We start from the raw sequence: 16454 nt of genomic DNA on the forward strand, positions 1-16454 counted from the left end.
CTGTCCCACGCTCCAGGTGAGAAGACAGATGCATGATGATCAATTGTTACAACAGCTGCTGATCACAGAGCACTGACTGACAGGCACTGTGCCAAAGGCACTACTATATCATCCTCTCGTGGAATCCTCATCACAACCCCATGAGGCAGGACTCATCCCCATTTATAGATGAGGCTCCAAGAGGTAAATGTCTTGCCCAAGGTCATATAGCTGGGATGCACTGGAGGCAGGATTCAAAGCCTGAGTTGGTGGACTTTGTTGAGCTTGAAAATAAAACATCCAGTTATTTTACCAGCAAAATGGGTTTATTAAAAAAATAGAGGAATTGCAATTCAGGGCATGCAAGCTATAGCAACCCATAGGCAAGTCTAGAAAACAAAGGAAAGGAATGTTATTTTATAGAGAAAAAGGAGGATGTTGAGAGGGGCCACTTTGAACAAAGTCCACTGGAGGCTGGTGATTTTTTTCTCATTGGCTGAGTTGTGCCATCTTCTCATTGGCTGGGCTGTTGCTATTCAAAGAAAAAGTCTCCCTCTTGCAGGGGTAGTAGGGTACGTTCTGTGTTGTTGGAAAATGCAAGGTATGCTTCTTCCTTTTGGGGTCTGCAATTGAGGACAAATTGGTAGGGTGTGAGAACTACCCCCCTTCTGGCCTACAGACTATTTTATTTTATCTTGTTTTATTTTATTTTTGAAGGGGGAGGGGCAGGGGAAGAAGGAGAGAGAGAATCTTAAGCAAGCTCTATGCTCAGTATGGAGCCCAGCTTGGGGCTCGATCTCATGACTGTGAGAGCATGACCTGAAGCGAAATCAAGAGTCAGATGCTTGGGGCACCTGGGTGGCTCAGTCGGTTGAGCTTCCAACTTTGGCTCAGGTCATCAGGCTCACTGCTGTCAGTGCAGAGTCCATTTCAGATCCTTTGCCCCCCTCTCTCTGCCCCCACCCCCACCCCCCGCACTTACACTCTCTCAAAATAAACATTAAAAAAAAAAGAGAGAGAGAGAGATGCTTAACTGATTGAGCCATTCAGGTGCCCCCAGACTCTATTTTACATGGTTTTCCTGTATTCAGTTTCACAACCTCAAAGGCTGGAAGTGGCCTACTTGGGCCTAAACAAGGGCTTGAGCCCTAGGACCATAGTCCTGTGCACTGGCCACACTGCCAGGCTTCTAGTCCAGGCTCTGAGACTTGGCTTAACCATCCCCCATCCCTATCCCATGGAGTTGACAAGGCCACAGGCCTGGGACTCAGGCCTAGCGATGCAGACCTCCCTCAGCCCTGTGTCCAGCATCTTGACTCCTAAGGGTGCCTAGCATCCTGAGTGGCCATTTGTTTTTTGTTTTGTTTTGTTTTATTTTTTTTTAACGTTTATTTATTTTTGAGACAGAGACAGAGCATGAATGGGGGAGGGTCAGAGAGAGGGAGACACAGAATCTGAAACAGGCTCCAGGCTCTGAGCTGTTAGCACAGAGCCTGACGCGGGGCTCGAACTCACAGACCGCGAGATCATGACCTGAGCCGAAGTCTGCCGCTTAACTGACTGAGCCACCCAGGCGCCCCCTGAGTGGCCATTTGTACTTCTAGGCCTCAATTTCTTCATCTGTTAAACAAAGGAAATAATATTTGAGGCACCAGCTCAATTACCCACCCAGTGGTGAGGTCATCCACAAAAACCCAGGAGTGGTGGTCCCATTCTGACCTGTATTGAGAAGCTCCTTCCCCCACATTGTGAGCTGATTCTTACAAGCATTTCTGAAAGAGAGGAACATGGAGAGGTGATTAGGAGCACAAGCTTAGGAGTCAGACAAACCTGGGTTTGAATTCTAGTTCTCTGTAGCCTTGTAAGAGTTACCTAATCTCTCTGAACTTCTGTTTCCTCTTCTATAAAACAAGATCAATAACACCTTCCACATAGGGCAATTGGGATTATTCAAAAAAACAATATCCAGAGCCTGGAGCACTGCAGGCATTGAGCCTGGGCTGCTATTACCATGAAAAGCCAAATCTGTTCTCTTTGGTTTCTACCTATTAGTCCTCTGTTGTGTCCCAGAACCAGGCAATCCTTCAGAGATGAAGAGGCAGAGATGTTTCACCTGAAGCCCTGCCAGCCTGTCCCCAAACCAAACAGTGCCAGGTCCTGGCTTTTAAACTGGAAATACAAGGCCTTTTGAGATGACCCCATCTCTGCTCCCATCACCAGCCTCTGGTCTAGCTCCTTTTCACTGCTTCTGCAAGGTCCAGCTCAGAGCATCCTCAGGGAAGCTGTCCATGATCTTCCCCAGATCACTCCCCAACGCACTCTAGGTTTCCTCTCTCAGCAGCAAATCACACTGGGCTGTGTGACCTGTCTGCAGGGGTCATCTCCGTCCAACCGGTGTGGCCCTTGAGGACAAGATTGTACCTTTTTTTTTTTTTTTTTTAGTTTATATATTTTGAGAGAGAGAGAGAGAGTGCAAGCAGGGAGAGGGGCGAGAGAGAGGGAGAGAGAGAATCCCAAGCAGGCTCTGCGCTGTCAGCTCAGAGCCCAACCCGGGGCTCAATCTCATAATCAGTGATATCGTGACCTGAGCCAAAATCAAGAGTCAGACACTTAACTGACTGAAGCACCCAGGCACCCAAGGACAGGATTGTATCTGATTCATCTCGATAGAGCTGGGGAGTCCTTGAGCCCAAGCAGGCTTTTTTTTTCTTTTCCTTTCTTTTCTTTATCTTTTTTTTTTTTTTTCATTTTTAACCTGAAAGACATCTGGACTTCCTTCCCCTTTTTCTTTTCTTTTTTTTTTTTTAATTTTTTTTAATGTTTTGTTTATTTTTGAGACAGAGAGAGACAGAGCATGAACCGGGGAGGGGCAGAGAGAGAGGGAGACACAGAATCCGAAGCAGGCTCCAGGCTCTGAGCTGTCAGCACAGAGCCCGATGCCGGGCTCGAACTCACAAACCGCGAGATCATGACCTGAGCCAAAGTCGGACACTTAACCAACTGAGCCATCCAGGCGCCCCCCTTCCCCTTTTTCTGTAAGAACCTTCCTGGATGAACAAGGTTTGGAAACCTACTCATGGCCAGAAGAGTTATGTTCTCTTTCCAGGGCCCAGGTGAGCCAGGTGAGATGTCAATATGAGGAAAGAACTGGACTCAGGCTGTGTGTGTGTGTGTGTGTGTGTGTGTGTGTCCCAGAGGTCTGGAATACCAAGGATCTTTCCCAGGGAGGGTGAGATACCAGCTCTGGGGACTCAGCCATCATGGCCATGCATCCCTTCCCAGGCTCTGATCTGTGGCTTTCCTAGAGCATTCTGGGCTTCATACCACTTAAAGAGTCTTGTTATCTAGGCACCCAGGCCCTGGGACTGAAGGAACTCAGGCTCTGAGGTCCTGGGAGCTTCCGTCAGTACTCCTTTAGGACATCCCAGGCTGCTGCATTTCAATCATTGCCCTCATTCACTTCTGTGGCCCTCACCTTCCTGTTACCAACACTCTGGATCACTGGGCTGTGAAATTTCCCACAGAGCCATGGATAAAGGTACAGGACTAGAAGACTTGTTCCTGGAGGGGGCAGTCCCCAATCCCCACCCAGCCCCTCCCTCCTGAGTCACCTTATCTCCCTTCCCAGCTGCTGACAAATCCCTTTGGTTTATGGTCCAGGAGAGGGAACCATTCCACCTGTAAATCATTTACTCCACCCGTCTTTATCATTCCTCTAGTTCTTGCCTCACCCTCTTCTGGTCCTAACCACCAAAGACCCTCTCCCCTCTTCACAGCCCAGAGTTGGATATATGGCTTGACAGTTTACAGCATGGAGTTTGGAGCCAGACTGCCCAGATTTTCAAATCTGAACTCCACTGTGAACTACCTTTGTGACCTTGAGCAAGCTGTTTTACCTTTCTGTGTTTAATTTCCCCATGGGGAAATAGGGATGATAATACATTTCTCATAGAGTTGTGAATATCAAATGAATTAATATTTAGAAAGTGCTCGGAATAGCACATGGTAAGTATGAAACACTACCGTAGCTATTAGCATCTGTCTGGTTTGGCTTTAGCACTTCTACCTTTGCACCCACCAAAGACACCTGTGATCTTATTGCTTATTCCAACAGCCCCCTCCCAGTTCTAAGCTTACTTGGCAGCTCTCATTCTTGAAAGACTCCCTTGATCTCTGTGACCTGACACTGTGAAGAGATTCTGACTCTGAGCTGCCAAGGGAGCAAGGAGTGTGGGACATGTGCTCAACTAGGGGCAGAGGAGCCTGACAGAATCCTCTGGGGGATGAGGACCCAGAGAATTCAGAAAAACCTCAGCTTGGGCAGAGATTGTGAGAGTCTTGGGGGAAGGAGAAAGAGCACTAATAAGAGGGACATGGAGACATGGAGCAGTGTAGAAGGAGGACAGGTACAAGGACAGAGAACCAATGATCCCCAGAAAAGTCAGGCAATGGTGAATAGTGAAGTCAGACATCTTGGATTCAGATCTTAGTTCTACCCCTTGGTAGCTGTATATGACCTTGAGTAAGCAGCTTAACCCCTTGAGTCTCAGTTTCTTCATCTGGGAAATGGGAGTAATAATCACATGCATATCATAAGGCTACTGTGAGCAGTCAGTAACATAAATGCTTAGCCCAGTTCCTGGTGCATGGTAGGTGCATAAGATTTATTCATGGTAGCGTATATTACACTGAGGGAGGAGGCAGAGGAAACTTCCAGGCCTTTCAGTTACAACATCCAGCAGGATCTCCTCCTTGTGTGCTGGCCTCTGGAGGAGGGCTCAAAAACCTTGATAACCTCCGAGGGGGAGAAGACGGTGAAGAGTAACAGAATATGGCACCCAATATGCCACTTAGGCATATTGACTATTTTGAACTGTAGCTACATGCAAAACATCAAGTGCAAGGAGAAGCTTTCTCTGAACTCCCCTTATCTGCCTAAAGATGGATCTCTAAAAGAACTCAATGGGAATGAATCCCCTTCCTGGGAGTTTCTTCTTATATCACAGGAGAGGAGACTAGAAGTGTATACCATATCCAGACAAACTTTGCCACAAATGATCATATCTCCCAACCATTCTTCTAAGGACCCATTCAGTTTTTCCAGAAATCATTTACTCTTCCCCAAGAGGTCTATATTTCCCTTCCCTTTTCCCTATTAAGATGGTATTTAAGGGGCGCCTGGGTAGCTCAGTTGCTTAGGCATCTGACTTCTGCTCGGGTCATGATCTCACCATTCCTTAGTTCGAGCCCTCTGTCAGGCTGTGTGCTGACAGCTCAGAGCCTGGAGCCTGCTTTGGATTCTGTGTCTCCCTCTCTCTCCGCCCCTCCCCTGCTCATGCTCTGTCTCTCTCAAAAATAAAAAAAAATAATAAAAAATAAAAACACTTAAAAAAAGATGGTATTTAAGCCTGAATTCTAAACAACATGAGAGACTTACTCATTTTTCCCTCAGTATCTCCCATTCTCCCCTGCATACATAAGTTATACATGTTAATAAACTTCTGTTTGTTTTTCTTTTGTTAATGTTCTTGTTTGAGAGTTTAATCTGAAGACTAAGATGGATGGAGGTAAAATTTTGACTCCTATACAAAGTCCTAACCCCAGTACCTTAGAATATGACTGTATTTGGAGACTGAACCTTTCAAGAAGAAGTTAAATTAAAAGGAGGCTGTTAGGTGGGTCCTAATCTGATTTGAGAAGAAGAGATTAGGTGTTTTTATGAGAAGAAGAGATTAGGACACACAGAAAAGAAGATCATGTAGATAAAGCGGATTAAGAGGTATAAATTTTCAGTTATTAAATATGTAAGTAACACAGAAATGAAAAGTATAGCATAGGGAAATAGTCAATATTACAAAAATGTTGTATGGTGACACATGGTGACTACAGTTATGGTGGTGAGCACTGAGTAATGTGTAGAATTGGCAAATCCATATGTTGTATACCTGAAACTAATATAACATGTATGTCAATTATGCTTAAGTAAAAAAAAAAAAAAAAAGACTGGGGTGCCTGGCTGGTTCAGTCAGTAGAGCATGTGACTCTTGATCTCAGGGTTGTAAATTCAAGCTCCAACTTGGCATGGAACCCACTAAAAAAAAAGGAAGAAGAAGAAGAAGAAGAAGAAAGACTATTAAGTCAGAGGGAGAAGACTATCACCTACAAACTAAGAGTCCTCAGAAGAAATTGTTAAACAAAATTCAACTGGGGCACCTACGTGGCTCAGTTGGTTAAGTGAACAATTCTTATTTCAGCTCAGGTTACGATTTCACAATTCCTGGGATCAAGCCCTACATTGGGCTCTGCACTAACAGCACAGAGTCTGCTTGGGATTCTCTCTACCTCTCTCTGCCCCCCCACCCCCCACCGTGTGCTCTTGCTCTCTCTCAAAATAAAAAATTTAAAAAAAAATTTTTTTAAACGTTTATTTATTTTTGAGACAGAGAGAGACAGAGCATGAACAGGGGAGGGGCAGAGAGAGAGGGAGACACAGAATCTGAAACAGACTCCAGGCTCTGAGCTGTCAGCACAGAGCCCGACGCGGGGCTCGAACTCACGGACCGCGAGATCGTGACCTGAGCCGAAGTCGGCCGCTTAACCGACTGAGCCACCCAGGCGCCCCTAAAAATTTTTTAAAATAACAAAAAATTTAAAATTCAACTAAGTAAATTTGAAGATCTAATTGGCTTTATTAAACAAAACATGAATCAGGCAGCATCCCATCTAGGAAGTTGAGGGGTCTCTGAGGAGTTGTACAAAATGGAAAGTTGTTATAGGAAGCAGTGTGGGGCAAGAAAGAAGCAAAAGAAAATAAAGAATTGTTTCCTGCAAGGTCACTTTCTCTTAGGAGGAAGAGCAAGGGGTCTTATCATGCAGATCACCTCATCTTTCTTTGGGAGATGGAGAGAGTCCTATATAAGATTTATTGGCACCTATCAGAAAATTCCTGACAGGTTAAAATTTATATTTCTGGGGGAGATTGAAACTGCAATTAGGTTAGGTATTAAGCTCTGGCTTAGCAACTTTGCCTGGCCCAAGTAACACCATTTGAGGTCTGTGGTTTTCTTTTTAACAGAATTAACCTGTCAATACCTTGAACTTGGACCTCCAGCCTCCAGAATTATGAGAAAATAAATTTCTATTGGTTAAGCCATGTTGTGTGTAGTATTTTTTTATGGCAACCCTACCAAACTAATACAAAGACATTTTGCTTTATTTTCCAAATATAAAATTGCAAAATCAAATATGCCTTTTCAAACTACACATGCTTCAGCTCCATTTTCCCCACAGATCTGTCCTTCCTGGCCCACTGCTACCATCTCCCCACTGGAAAATTGTCAACTTGTAGGATAAAAGCCAAACTCCTGAGTATGGTACTTAAGGCCCACCCCTCACCCCTCACTCCCCCTGAGAGTAACTAGAAATTCTCCACATTTCAGGATGTTTGGTTTCTTCCATCAGTGGCCATGAAGGGCAAGGGTAGAGAAGCAGGACTTTGTGGGCCTGATGAAGGATTGGGTGGGCTGGTGACATGGAAGGAGGATAAAATGGAGATGACACTAAGGATAAGGAGACCAGCAAGATGCTGTGGCAATAATCCGAACCAGAGACTGCAACTCAGATTAGGCTGTGAGGGGAACATGGGAAGTGGGTACTTTTCAGAGATTTTTATCTTTGGGGAGATAAAACTGACAGGAATTGGGTACTCAATAAGTATTTATTGACTTTCCTGGCTACTCTTTCTAAAGCAAGCTCTTTGATTACTTTTCTGTTTACCTCCTTCATAACACTTTTCAAAGCCTGCGATTACCTTGTTGGCATACTTGCCAGTTGTCTGTTTCCATCAAGCAGAATGTAAACTAAATGAGGGCTGCAACCTTGACCAGTCTTATTCATCCAGTGCTTGGCACTTAGCAGTTGCTCTCAATAAATCTTTGAGGATTGAATGGCTTAATAATTGACTGAATAGTACAGAGTGAGGGCAGAGAAATGAGAGGGAAAGGCCAGGGGAAGCCTGTGAAACTGGAACAAACACTCGAGAGGGGTTAAGACCCCACCTCTCTGTCTCTGGCCCTGGAAAGGGCAGGCATGAACTAGGGGTCCAGCAGTCCAGTTGGCTCCAGAACCACCTGCCCAATTGTCCATAGCTAGATTTGAGAAAATCCAATTCTCATTCTTCACTTTCTGGCCTCTGGCTGCTGACTCCAGGCAGTGGGAGTTTTCCGGGAAGGGGAACAGGGGACCCTACCAGAACTGGAGACCTGTCCCTCAAGAATGTGTAAGAGAGGGTAGCCTGGTTGGCTCAGTCGGTTAGCGTGGGACTTCGGCTCAGGTCATTATCTCACAGTTCATGAGTTCGAGCCCCACATTGGGCTCTCTACTGTCAGCGCAGAGCCCGCATTGTATTCTCTGTCCCCCCTCTCTGCCCCTCCCAGCTTGTGCGCGGGCGCCCTCTCTTTCTCAAAAATAAACATAAAAAAAAAAGAAGAAGAAGAAGAAGAATATGGAAGAGGGTTGTAGAAGATGCGGCCTGGCACATAATAAAAACCTTGAATGCTGGTCTCTGTTTGACCACAAAACTTGGCGTGGCAGTCTCCTACCCACCCCTCCCCATCCCAAGCCAGGCTCCGGAGTGTGCAATTCTTCCCAAGCCCTAAAGGGGGTGGCACCGGGCTGCGCCCGCGGGCTCTGGCCGAGGGCAAGGGACCAGCGGAAGGGCTCGCGCCCTTAAAGGGGAGTTTTGGTGACTCCCGCTGGCGAAAGCGAGCGCCGCCCCTGCCTCTCCCTTCCCGCCAGGATTGCTTGTCCATCTAGTTGCCTGGCGGAGACTCCGGATACCCAGCCCCCTTCGGACTTCAGCATAAGCCCCGAAGGATGGGGAAAGAAAGAGACCTCCATTAAAGGGACTCTCGGTCACCAGGGCGTGGGGCTAGGGGTACGGAGAAACGGCTGCTCCCTACACGCTTGGTGCCTACCAGCAGAGTTGCCTCTTTAAGGCTTGGGTAGGAGGCTGGGTCTGAACTTGCATTGGGTGGGAGGACGAGCTTCTTGGTGACGTAAGACCTGAGGAGGGGCGTGCCTTCTGAGTGACTCTTCGCCTAGAAGGGGGCGGGCTCTTAATGACGAAACTCCGGGGAGGAGACAGGCGTTCATTGATAAAAACGCCGGGCTCCCTCGGGCGCGAGCGCAGCGTAGCAAATCCAGGCAGTGCCACGCGCGGCCCGGGCCTGGCGGAACAGAAACAAGCCGGGCCCGCGCTGCGACGCACCGCCTGCATGGAGCCCGCCGCCGGCTTCCTATCCCCGCGTCCCTTCCCGCGTGCTGCCGCCCCGCCCGCGCCCCCTGCCGGGCCCGGGCCGCCTGAGAATGCCTCGCCGGGACCTGATCTGGAGATGCTGGACGGACCACCGGCGCCGGACTCAGGGCGCCTCATCACCGACCCGCGCAGCGGCCGCACCTACTTCAAAGGCCGCCTGTTGGGCAAGGTGAACTGGTGGGGTGGAGTGCTAGCGAGGGGCGGGGGGGGTCTTGCCGACCTTCTGGACGGCTCCTGCTGGGGCGGGGGCGCTTGTCCTCAGCGCGGGGACGCGGGGACGCTTGTCCTCGGCGCGGGGACGCTTGCCCTCAGTGCGGGGACGGTCTGCGGGCCAGACTTGGCTATCCTGGAGCGCTCTGCCTGATGCCCCCTTCCCAACAGGGGGGCTTTGCCCGCTGCTACGAGGCCACTGACACGGAGACCGGCAACGCCTACGCTGTGAAAGTCATCTCACAGAGCCGCATCACCAAGCCGCATCAACGCGAGAAGGTGGGCCCCAGGCCCAGCGGATCAGGGGTGGGGTGGGGACAGTAGTGAGGGAGCCCTTGAAGGATGACCACCCCGCGCCCCCATTGCAGATCCTAAACGAGATTGAGCTGCACCGCGGCCTGCAGCACCGCCACATCGTGCGTTTTTCACACCACTTTGAGGATGCTGACAACATATACATTTTCCTGGAGCTCTGCAGCCGAAAGGTGAGTGATGACAATGGGAGTGGGAGAGAGAAAGGGGCCTTGAGACCCAAAGCTGGAGCCCTGTCTCTTCCTTCCTCGAGCACAGATGGAGGGAGGGTCAAAGAGGGCGGGCCAGGGGCTGAAGCAGTGGCTCTCTGCAGTCCCTGGCCCACATCTGGAAGGCCCGGCACACCCTGTTGGAGCCAGAGGTGCGCTACTACCTGCGCCAGATCCTTTCCGGACTCAAGTACTTGCACCAGCGGGGCATCCTGCATCGAGACCTCAAGCTGGGTGAGAATCCTGGGCCAGCAGGATTGGGGTTTGAGGACGCAGAGGGAAAGGAGTCTGACACACCTCTTTCCCCCTGTTCAGGAAATTTTTTTATCACTGAGAACATGGAACTGAAGATGGGGGACTTTGGGCTGGCAACCCGGTTGGAACCCCCGGAACATAGGAAGAAGTGAGTGTTTGAGGAGAGGGGTGGCCACAGTCTGTGTGATACAGATGACGTGCGTGACAGACAGTGAGTTTGTATGTGGGAGGCATGATGACTGACTGATGTGTGTGTGTGATAGATGGGGAGGGATGACGGTTGTTTGTGTGTGGGGGAAGGTGGAGGTGGCAGCCACGACTGGTGGAAAGGCTGAGGGTCCTGTTGGTGTTTGAATCCCTGAGACAGACGGGGATGTAAGGATTCTTGGAGATGTTTGATCCTGTGTGTGGCTGGGGGAAGGTGACATAAGCAATGTGTGTGTGAGACAGACGGAGTGTGGGAATAGCAGGACATGACATCCTGTGTAAGAAGACCCTGCTGTGGCCATGATGACTGGGTGTGAGTGACAACAGATAGCATGTGTGACAGAGGAGTGTTTTGGGGCAATATGACAGCTGGTGTTGGTGTGTGTGTGGCACAGACCATAGGAGGTGACAGCCTGTGTGGGTGTCTGACAGACGGGAGTGGGAGAAGGAGGAAAGGATCAGTGATGGACTCTGCTGGCCTTGGAGGAGGGAGCTGGGTTGGGGGTCAGGGCCTTCCCCCCCCCCCCCCCCACGCCGCCCCCCATCATCCTGCAGAGCAGCTGAGCAGCTGGGCCAGGCCGGTGGGCGGGGACTCAGCTGCCATCTCCAGCATCCATTGTCCCAGGACAAGCAGGAGTTCTCTGGCCTTTGGTGACAGGCAGCTGCTTTGTCTGGACTCACAGTGGGGGCAGGGATGAGGGTGGGGGGTGGCTAGCCAGGCTGGGTCTGAACCTTCTCCTCTCTTCCTACTCCTTTTCAGAACCATCTGTGGCACCCCCAATTATGTGGCTCCAGAAGTGCTGCAAAGACAGGGCCATGGCCCCGAGGCAGACGTGTGGTCCCTGGGCTGTGTCATGTGAGTCCCAGGGTCGTCTACACACTGGTGGGTGCACGCATGGGGTGTACCTTCCACTTTACTCCTGACCCCCCTTATCTCTACCTCACAGGTACACACTGCTGTGTGGGAGTCCCCCCTTTGAGACAGTTGACTTGAAGGAGACCTATCGCTGCATCAAACAGGTTCACTACACACTGCCTGCCAGCCTCTCACTGCCTGCCCGGCAGCTCCTGTCTGCCATCCTTCGAGCCTCGCCCCAAGACCGCCCCTCAATTGACCAGATCCTGCGCCATGACTTCTTTACCAAGGTCTGTGGCTCCCCGAAGTCAAGTCTGCATATTCCCAGGGGATTCAATGGGGGGTAGGTGACAGGGCCCCTAGGACCTCCCTTCTCTGCTCACATGACTTCCCTCCTCAGGGCTACACCCCCGACCGGCTCCCTGTCAGCAGCTGTGTGACAGTCCCAGACCTGATACCCCTTAACCCAGCTAGGATTCTGTTTGTCAAAGTTACCAAGAGCCTCTTTGGCAGGAAGAAGAAGAGTGAGTCTGCGATGTCAGTGGGTTTGAGGGTATAAAGTGCAGGGGGGCTTGTTACATATATTGTGGGGGCATGAGTGTGAGTGCCTTTGAACCCCTGGAGAGAGCATGTGCCCATTTGTATCATCCCTACAGGAAGCCTGCGGGGTGGGCAGGATACTGAGGGCTATATCTTCCCCCACCCAGGTAAGAACCATCCTGAGGAGCGGGACGAGGTCTCCTGTTTGGTGAATGGCCTCACTCGGACGTCCATTGGCCATCAAGATGCCAGGCCTGAGGTGAGGTACTCACGTGGGTAGTGTTTCCTGACTCACTCTCACCCTAGCAGCTGCAGGAAGCCTGGGATAAAAGAAGCTAGTGAAGCATCTAGCCTCATGGTAGCCTAATTGGCTGTGTGTCATTAGCCAGGCAGGGCTGACCTGGGGTGCCCTGGCTGCCAGGGCAAGGCTGGGCCATGGACTCTCAAGGATTTGGATTTTGAGGACTATCTCACTTCCTTCTCCTACCCAACCATCCAGGCTCCAGCAGCTTCTGGTCCAGCACCCCTCAGCTTGGTAGAGACGGCACCTGAGGACAGCTCACCCCGTGGGACACTGGCAAGCAGTGGAGATGGTGAGGAGCCAGGAGGATGAGAAGTGTTAGAAGTTTCTGGGGCTGAGACCAGGGACCAGAGGGAAGGAGTCAGAGGTCAGTGGTCATGGCCTGTGTCCTGGGGAACTAATGCCTAATTCTCAGTGCCCTGTTTCCTTTAGGGTTTGAAGAAGGTCTGACTGTGGCCACAGTGGTGGAGTCAGCCCTCTGTGCTCTGAGAAACTGCCTGGCCTTCATGCCCCCAGGTGAGATTGGGGTATGGTATGGGTGAATGGTGGTGGGAGTTCTTTGGCTGCCATGTTGGGAACAGATCCTCACTCCTTCCTCTTCCATGACAGCGGAACAGAACCCAGCTCCCCTTGCACAGCCAGAGCCTCTGGTATGGGTCAGCAAGTGGGTTGACTACTCCAACAAATTTGGCTTTGGGTATCAACTGTCCAGCCGCCGTGTGGCTGTGCTTTTCAACAATGGCACACATATGGCCCTTTCAGCCAACAGAAAGTAAGTGCTGTTATGGAGTGTCTTGTATCCAGGCCATTGTGCCCAGCAGCTGTGTGCTTCTGCACTTGGGTGTCCTGGGGTCTCTCGGGGAGGGGCATCAGTGCGGGGTTCTCTCTGACCTCTTGTCTCCTCTCCTCCAGGACTGTGCACTACAACCCTACCAGCACAAAACACTTCTCTTTCTCTGTGGGTGCTGTGCCTCGGGCCCTGCAGCCTCAGCTTGGTGTCCTACGATATTTTGCCTCCTACATGGAGCAGCGTCTCATGAAGGTATGTGGACTGGAGTGGGACACGTTGAGGACTAACACAACCTGATCCCTTCCTAATCCCCTTGGCAGGAGTGGCTGGGGGGGCTAAGAGCTAGAGGCTGGACCTCTAAGGGAGACATTAACGGGGAGGGGCCTGACTAGTATCAGACAAATAACCTGCTCCTACTCCCAGGGTGGTGATCTGCCCAGTGTGGAAGAGGTGGAGATGCCTGTCCCCCCACTCTTGCTGCAGTGGGTCAAGACTGATCAGGCCCTACTCATGCTGTTTAGTGATGGTACTGTCCAGGTAAGAACCCCTCCTGGAGTTGGGGGCAAGGTCTAGGAGGCCCACTATGCTGGGGAAAGAAACTGGACCTGGGGCCTAGGCCCTGATCAGTGCTACCCTTCTGTGCATAGGTGAACTTCTATGGCGACCACACCAAACTGATCCTCAGTGGCTGGGAGCCCCTGCTTGTGACTTTTGTGGCCCGCAATCGCAGTGCTTGCACTTACCTCGCTTCCCACCTTCGGCAGCTGGGCTGTTCTCCGGACCTGCGGCAGCGGCTCCGCTATGCTCTGCGTCTGCTCCGGGACCGCTGCCCAGCCTAGGCCCCAACCTGCAGAGCAGGCCTTGACCTAAAGCCTCAGGGCTGAGGCCTGTGCCTGTAAGGCTCTGGCCTTTGCCTTTGTGGGCCTCCCTGTCCCTTTGGTGCCTCACTGGGGGTTGTGGGCCGAATCCCCCAGGGAATCAGGGACCAGCTTTACTGCGGTTGGAGTCTGCCTGTCTCGGCAGCCTCCTACCCCTTCTCCAAGAAAAGCCTGAGCCTTAGTCCCCAGCTAGGGGACGTTATTTATGGACCACTTTTATTTATTGACAGACATTTATTTATTGGGATTGAGCCCCAGGGAGGGCCTCCTCCTGGGATAATAAACCGTTTTTGCATAACTTGGAGGCCTCTTCACTCGTAGTAGAGCCCATGGACCACGGCCACGGCGAAGAGCGAGGCGTTGGTGAAGGCGGCGGAGGCCAGACCATCGCATTCGGTGTCCCAGAGCGCGCGGCTGACCACGTGCACGCCCTGGCCGGCGCGCGGCCCCAGCACCACGCTGCACACTAGCTTGTAGCGCGGGGGACTGATCTCACGCAGGCGCACGCGTACCAACTCGCACAGCTCCTGAGCCAGAGGCCCGGCCTCCATCCCCGAGTAGCACGCGTTGTGCAGCCTCGCTGCCAGCGCTGCCTCCAGGGCGCACTGTAAGCGCGAAGCTTCCCAGCGCTCCCCTGGCGCTGGCTCTGTGCGGTAGGAGGGTGCCACCTGACGCACAGGCGCTAGGGGCAACCCAGAGAAGCTAATCCTTGAGCCCAAAAGAGGAACTGGGCCCAGAGATGGTCGCCGACCCCCAGGACCCACGCCTGGTCCGGCCAGCGAGTTGCGGCGTGAGAAGGACAAGGCTGGGCCCAGCACAGAGCCACGGCGGGAGGCCGGGCCCAGACTTGCTAGTCGGGCCTCTTCAATACTGGGCAGGTGGCCTGGAGGCCTCACCGGTGATAGTTTCAGCCCGGGGTCTTTGGTAGTATCCTCCTCCTGGCGTCCTGGGGGCACAGACCTGCCAGCCATGGACCTGCCGGCTGGAAGACCCACACATAGACGGGGGCCTAAACTGGCCGTCTGTACCACATCCAGTCTTTCACTCCGTGATAAGGGTTTTTACCCCCTAACCCCTTCTTACCTGTGTTTTTGGGACAGGTGAATCAAATTGTCCCCAGCTGCGTGGATTCCTAGGTGCTTAGAGGATTAAGGGCTGTTAGGGACATAAGCGATGCTGCTCAGACTATCATCTTGGGGTTGACCCTGTCCCCTTGAGCTCCACTTTCCCCTGGGCACTATGGAGGTTAGCTAAGTGAGCTCTAAATAAATACACCTCCTTTTCTCTCTTCCACCTGACTTCTCCAGCAGAAGGGAGATGAACCTCCCCTTTGTTTTCCTCAGCCTAGATAGTGGTGCCTCAAACCCCTAACCAGAGGGAGACACAGACAGACCAACTCCTTCAACCCCACAGGTGTCTAGAATCCAGACACCTTCGACCCCTACCTGCTTCTAGGGTGGCTGGCACAAAGATCTCTCCTACAATTGGTTCAGGCTGGATGGAGGCAGGTGACTCAGGAAGCTCCTTCCACCCTCTCCAGTTGGCCTCTGGCCCTACCTCCAGAATTAGTTCTGGGATGAATGCCCTCTTCTCCCGAAACTCCCACAGGAAACTGAGTCAGCTGCAGCCTTTGGACTCCAAACTCTCTCCTAGCTCCACAGCCCTTCCTCACCCAGCTGGCCTGACTGGCAGGCGGGAAGGTAATGGCCCCTTGTGTTGTGGAGTTGCCCTGGGTTACTGGGAAGGCACTCCTGTTTTTTGGTTTCCTCCTTCCAGTCCTGGCTCTGGCTTAACTTGGAAGTGTTACTACACAGTACATGCTGTGTGCGGGGTGCCTGAGTCATCAGGCAAGAGGAGATAACAGGGGCCTAGAACCCCTGTACTGAGGGGGCAGATGTAGAGAGGGGCTCTGGTCAGAAAGGTATTCCCCTACACCAGGGCTCTTGAGCCACTGTCCATTTCTCCCCTTCTGAAGGCTGGCTCTGAAGCTGTGAGCAAGTTGCAGAGGCCTGGTATATGGGGAGACCTTGAGGCTGTAGGGGTGGCTGTTCAGGAATCAGGATCTTCCCCCACAGGAAGAAGAACGTCATGGCTCTATCCTCTCCCCATTAGCCTCAACAAGGACAAACATTTCCGCTCTCTGTGCAGAGCTGGGGTGGAGTTTGGATGACTTCCTCAGCTCAGGGCTGTGTGCAGGGGGAGGGGAGACCCATTAGCCCTGCTGGTGGGAGCCGACCTGATGCAACAGTGGTGACTAGACTTGGCAGTGAACCAGAGTCCAGCCTCCTGACCCCTGCTGACCCAAGTGCTCTGGAGCTTGTCTCCAGCTGGCCACACCTCTGCTGTGCCCTAGTGCCTAGAGTGCCAACCCCCTAACTGTGGTTGCATTTTAGGGATGCCAGAGGCCATGACGCCTCTGTCAGAGCTGACACCTCCTCACCTGACCTCCTTCTGGGAGGGACAGGACTGCCCCCCTCCCAGACAAGCCAGTCTGGGCCCTGAAAGCTCTATGAGGGTGAGGAATTTCCCTATTGAGGGGGGTTTCCCAGGCCTGGCTAACCTGATCCCGACCCTGTGCGCATGTGAGGGAAGGAGTAGGAG

The 16454-nt window shown here is 51.8% G+C and overlaps 2 protein-coding genes across 5 annotated transcripts; one reads left to right on the forward strand and one right to left on the reverse strand.

Annotated features, from left to right (window-relative positions):
• Positions 1-9178: 9178 nt before the first annotated feature.
• Positions 9179-14101, forward strand: PLK3 (polo like kinase 3). Its single transcript, XM_042951129.1, has 15 exons — positions 9179-9464; positions 9677-9784; positions 9874-9990; positions 10131-10260; positions 10342-10429; positions 11249-11344; positions 11436-11634; positions 11745-11868; positions 12052-12143; positions 12384-12477; positions 12618-12701; positions 12795-12957; positions 13098-13227; positions 13399-13512; positions 13623-14101. The coding sequence occupies exons 1-15, from the start codon at positions 9255-9257 to the stop codon at positions 13812-13814; spliced, it is 1941 nt and encodes a 646-aa protein (XP_042807063.1). The 5' UTR covers positions 9179-9254; the 3' UTR covers positions 13815-14101.
• A 46-nt stretch (positions 14102-14147) lies between these two features.
• On the reverse strand, positions 14148-15616 carry DYNLT4 (dynein light chain Tctex-type 4). Of its 4 annotated transcripts, none has more exons than XM_042951131.1 (3): positions 15411-15616; positions 14937-14992; positions 14148-14835 (listed from the first exon to the last, which is right to left on the reverse strand). In XM_042951131.1, exon 3 carries the CDS (start codon positions 14822-14824, stop codon positions 14165-14167), a length of 660 nt encoding a protein of 219 aa, XP_042807065.1. In that variant the 5' UTR covers positions 14825-14835; positions 14937-14992; positions 15411-15616; the 3' UTR covers positions 14148-14164. The 4 variants fall into 4 exon arrangements, with proteins under 4 accessions (XP_042807065.1, XP_042807066.1, XP_042807064.1 ...); XM_042951132.1 differs by having other exon boundaries at positions 14937-15008; XM_042951130.1 differs by having other exon boundaries at positions 14937-15008; positions 15299-15616.
• Between the last annotated feature and the right edge of the window lie 838 nt (positions 15617-16454).

This window comes from Panthera leo, chromosome C1 (genome assembly GCF_018350215.1).
Source record: "Panthera leo isolate Ple1 chromosome C1, P.leo_Ple1_pat1.1, whole genome shotgun sequence".
Lineage (NCBI taxonomy): Eukaryota > Metazoa > Chordata > Mammalia > Carnivora > Felidae > Panthera > Panthera leo.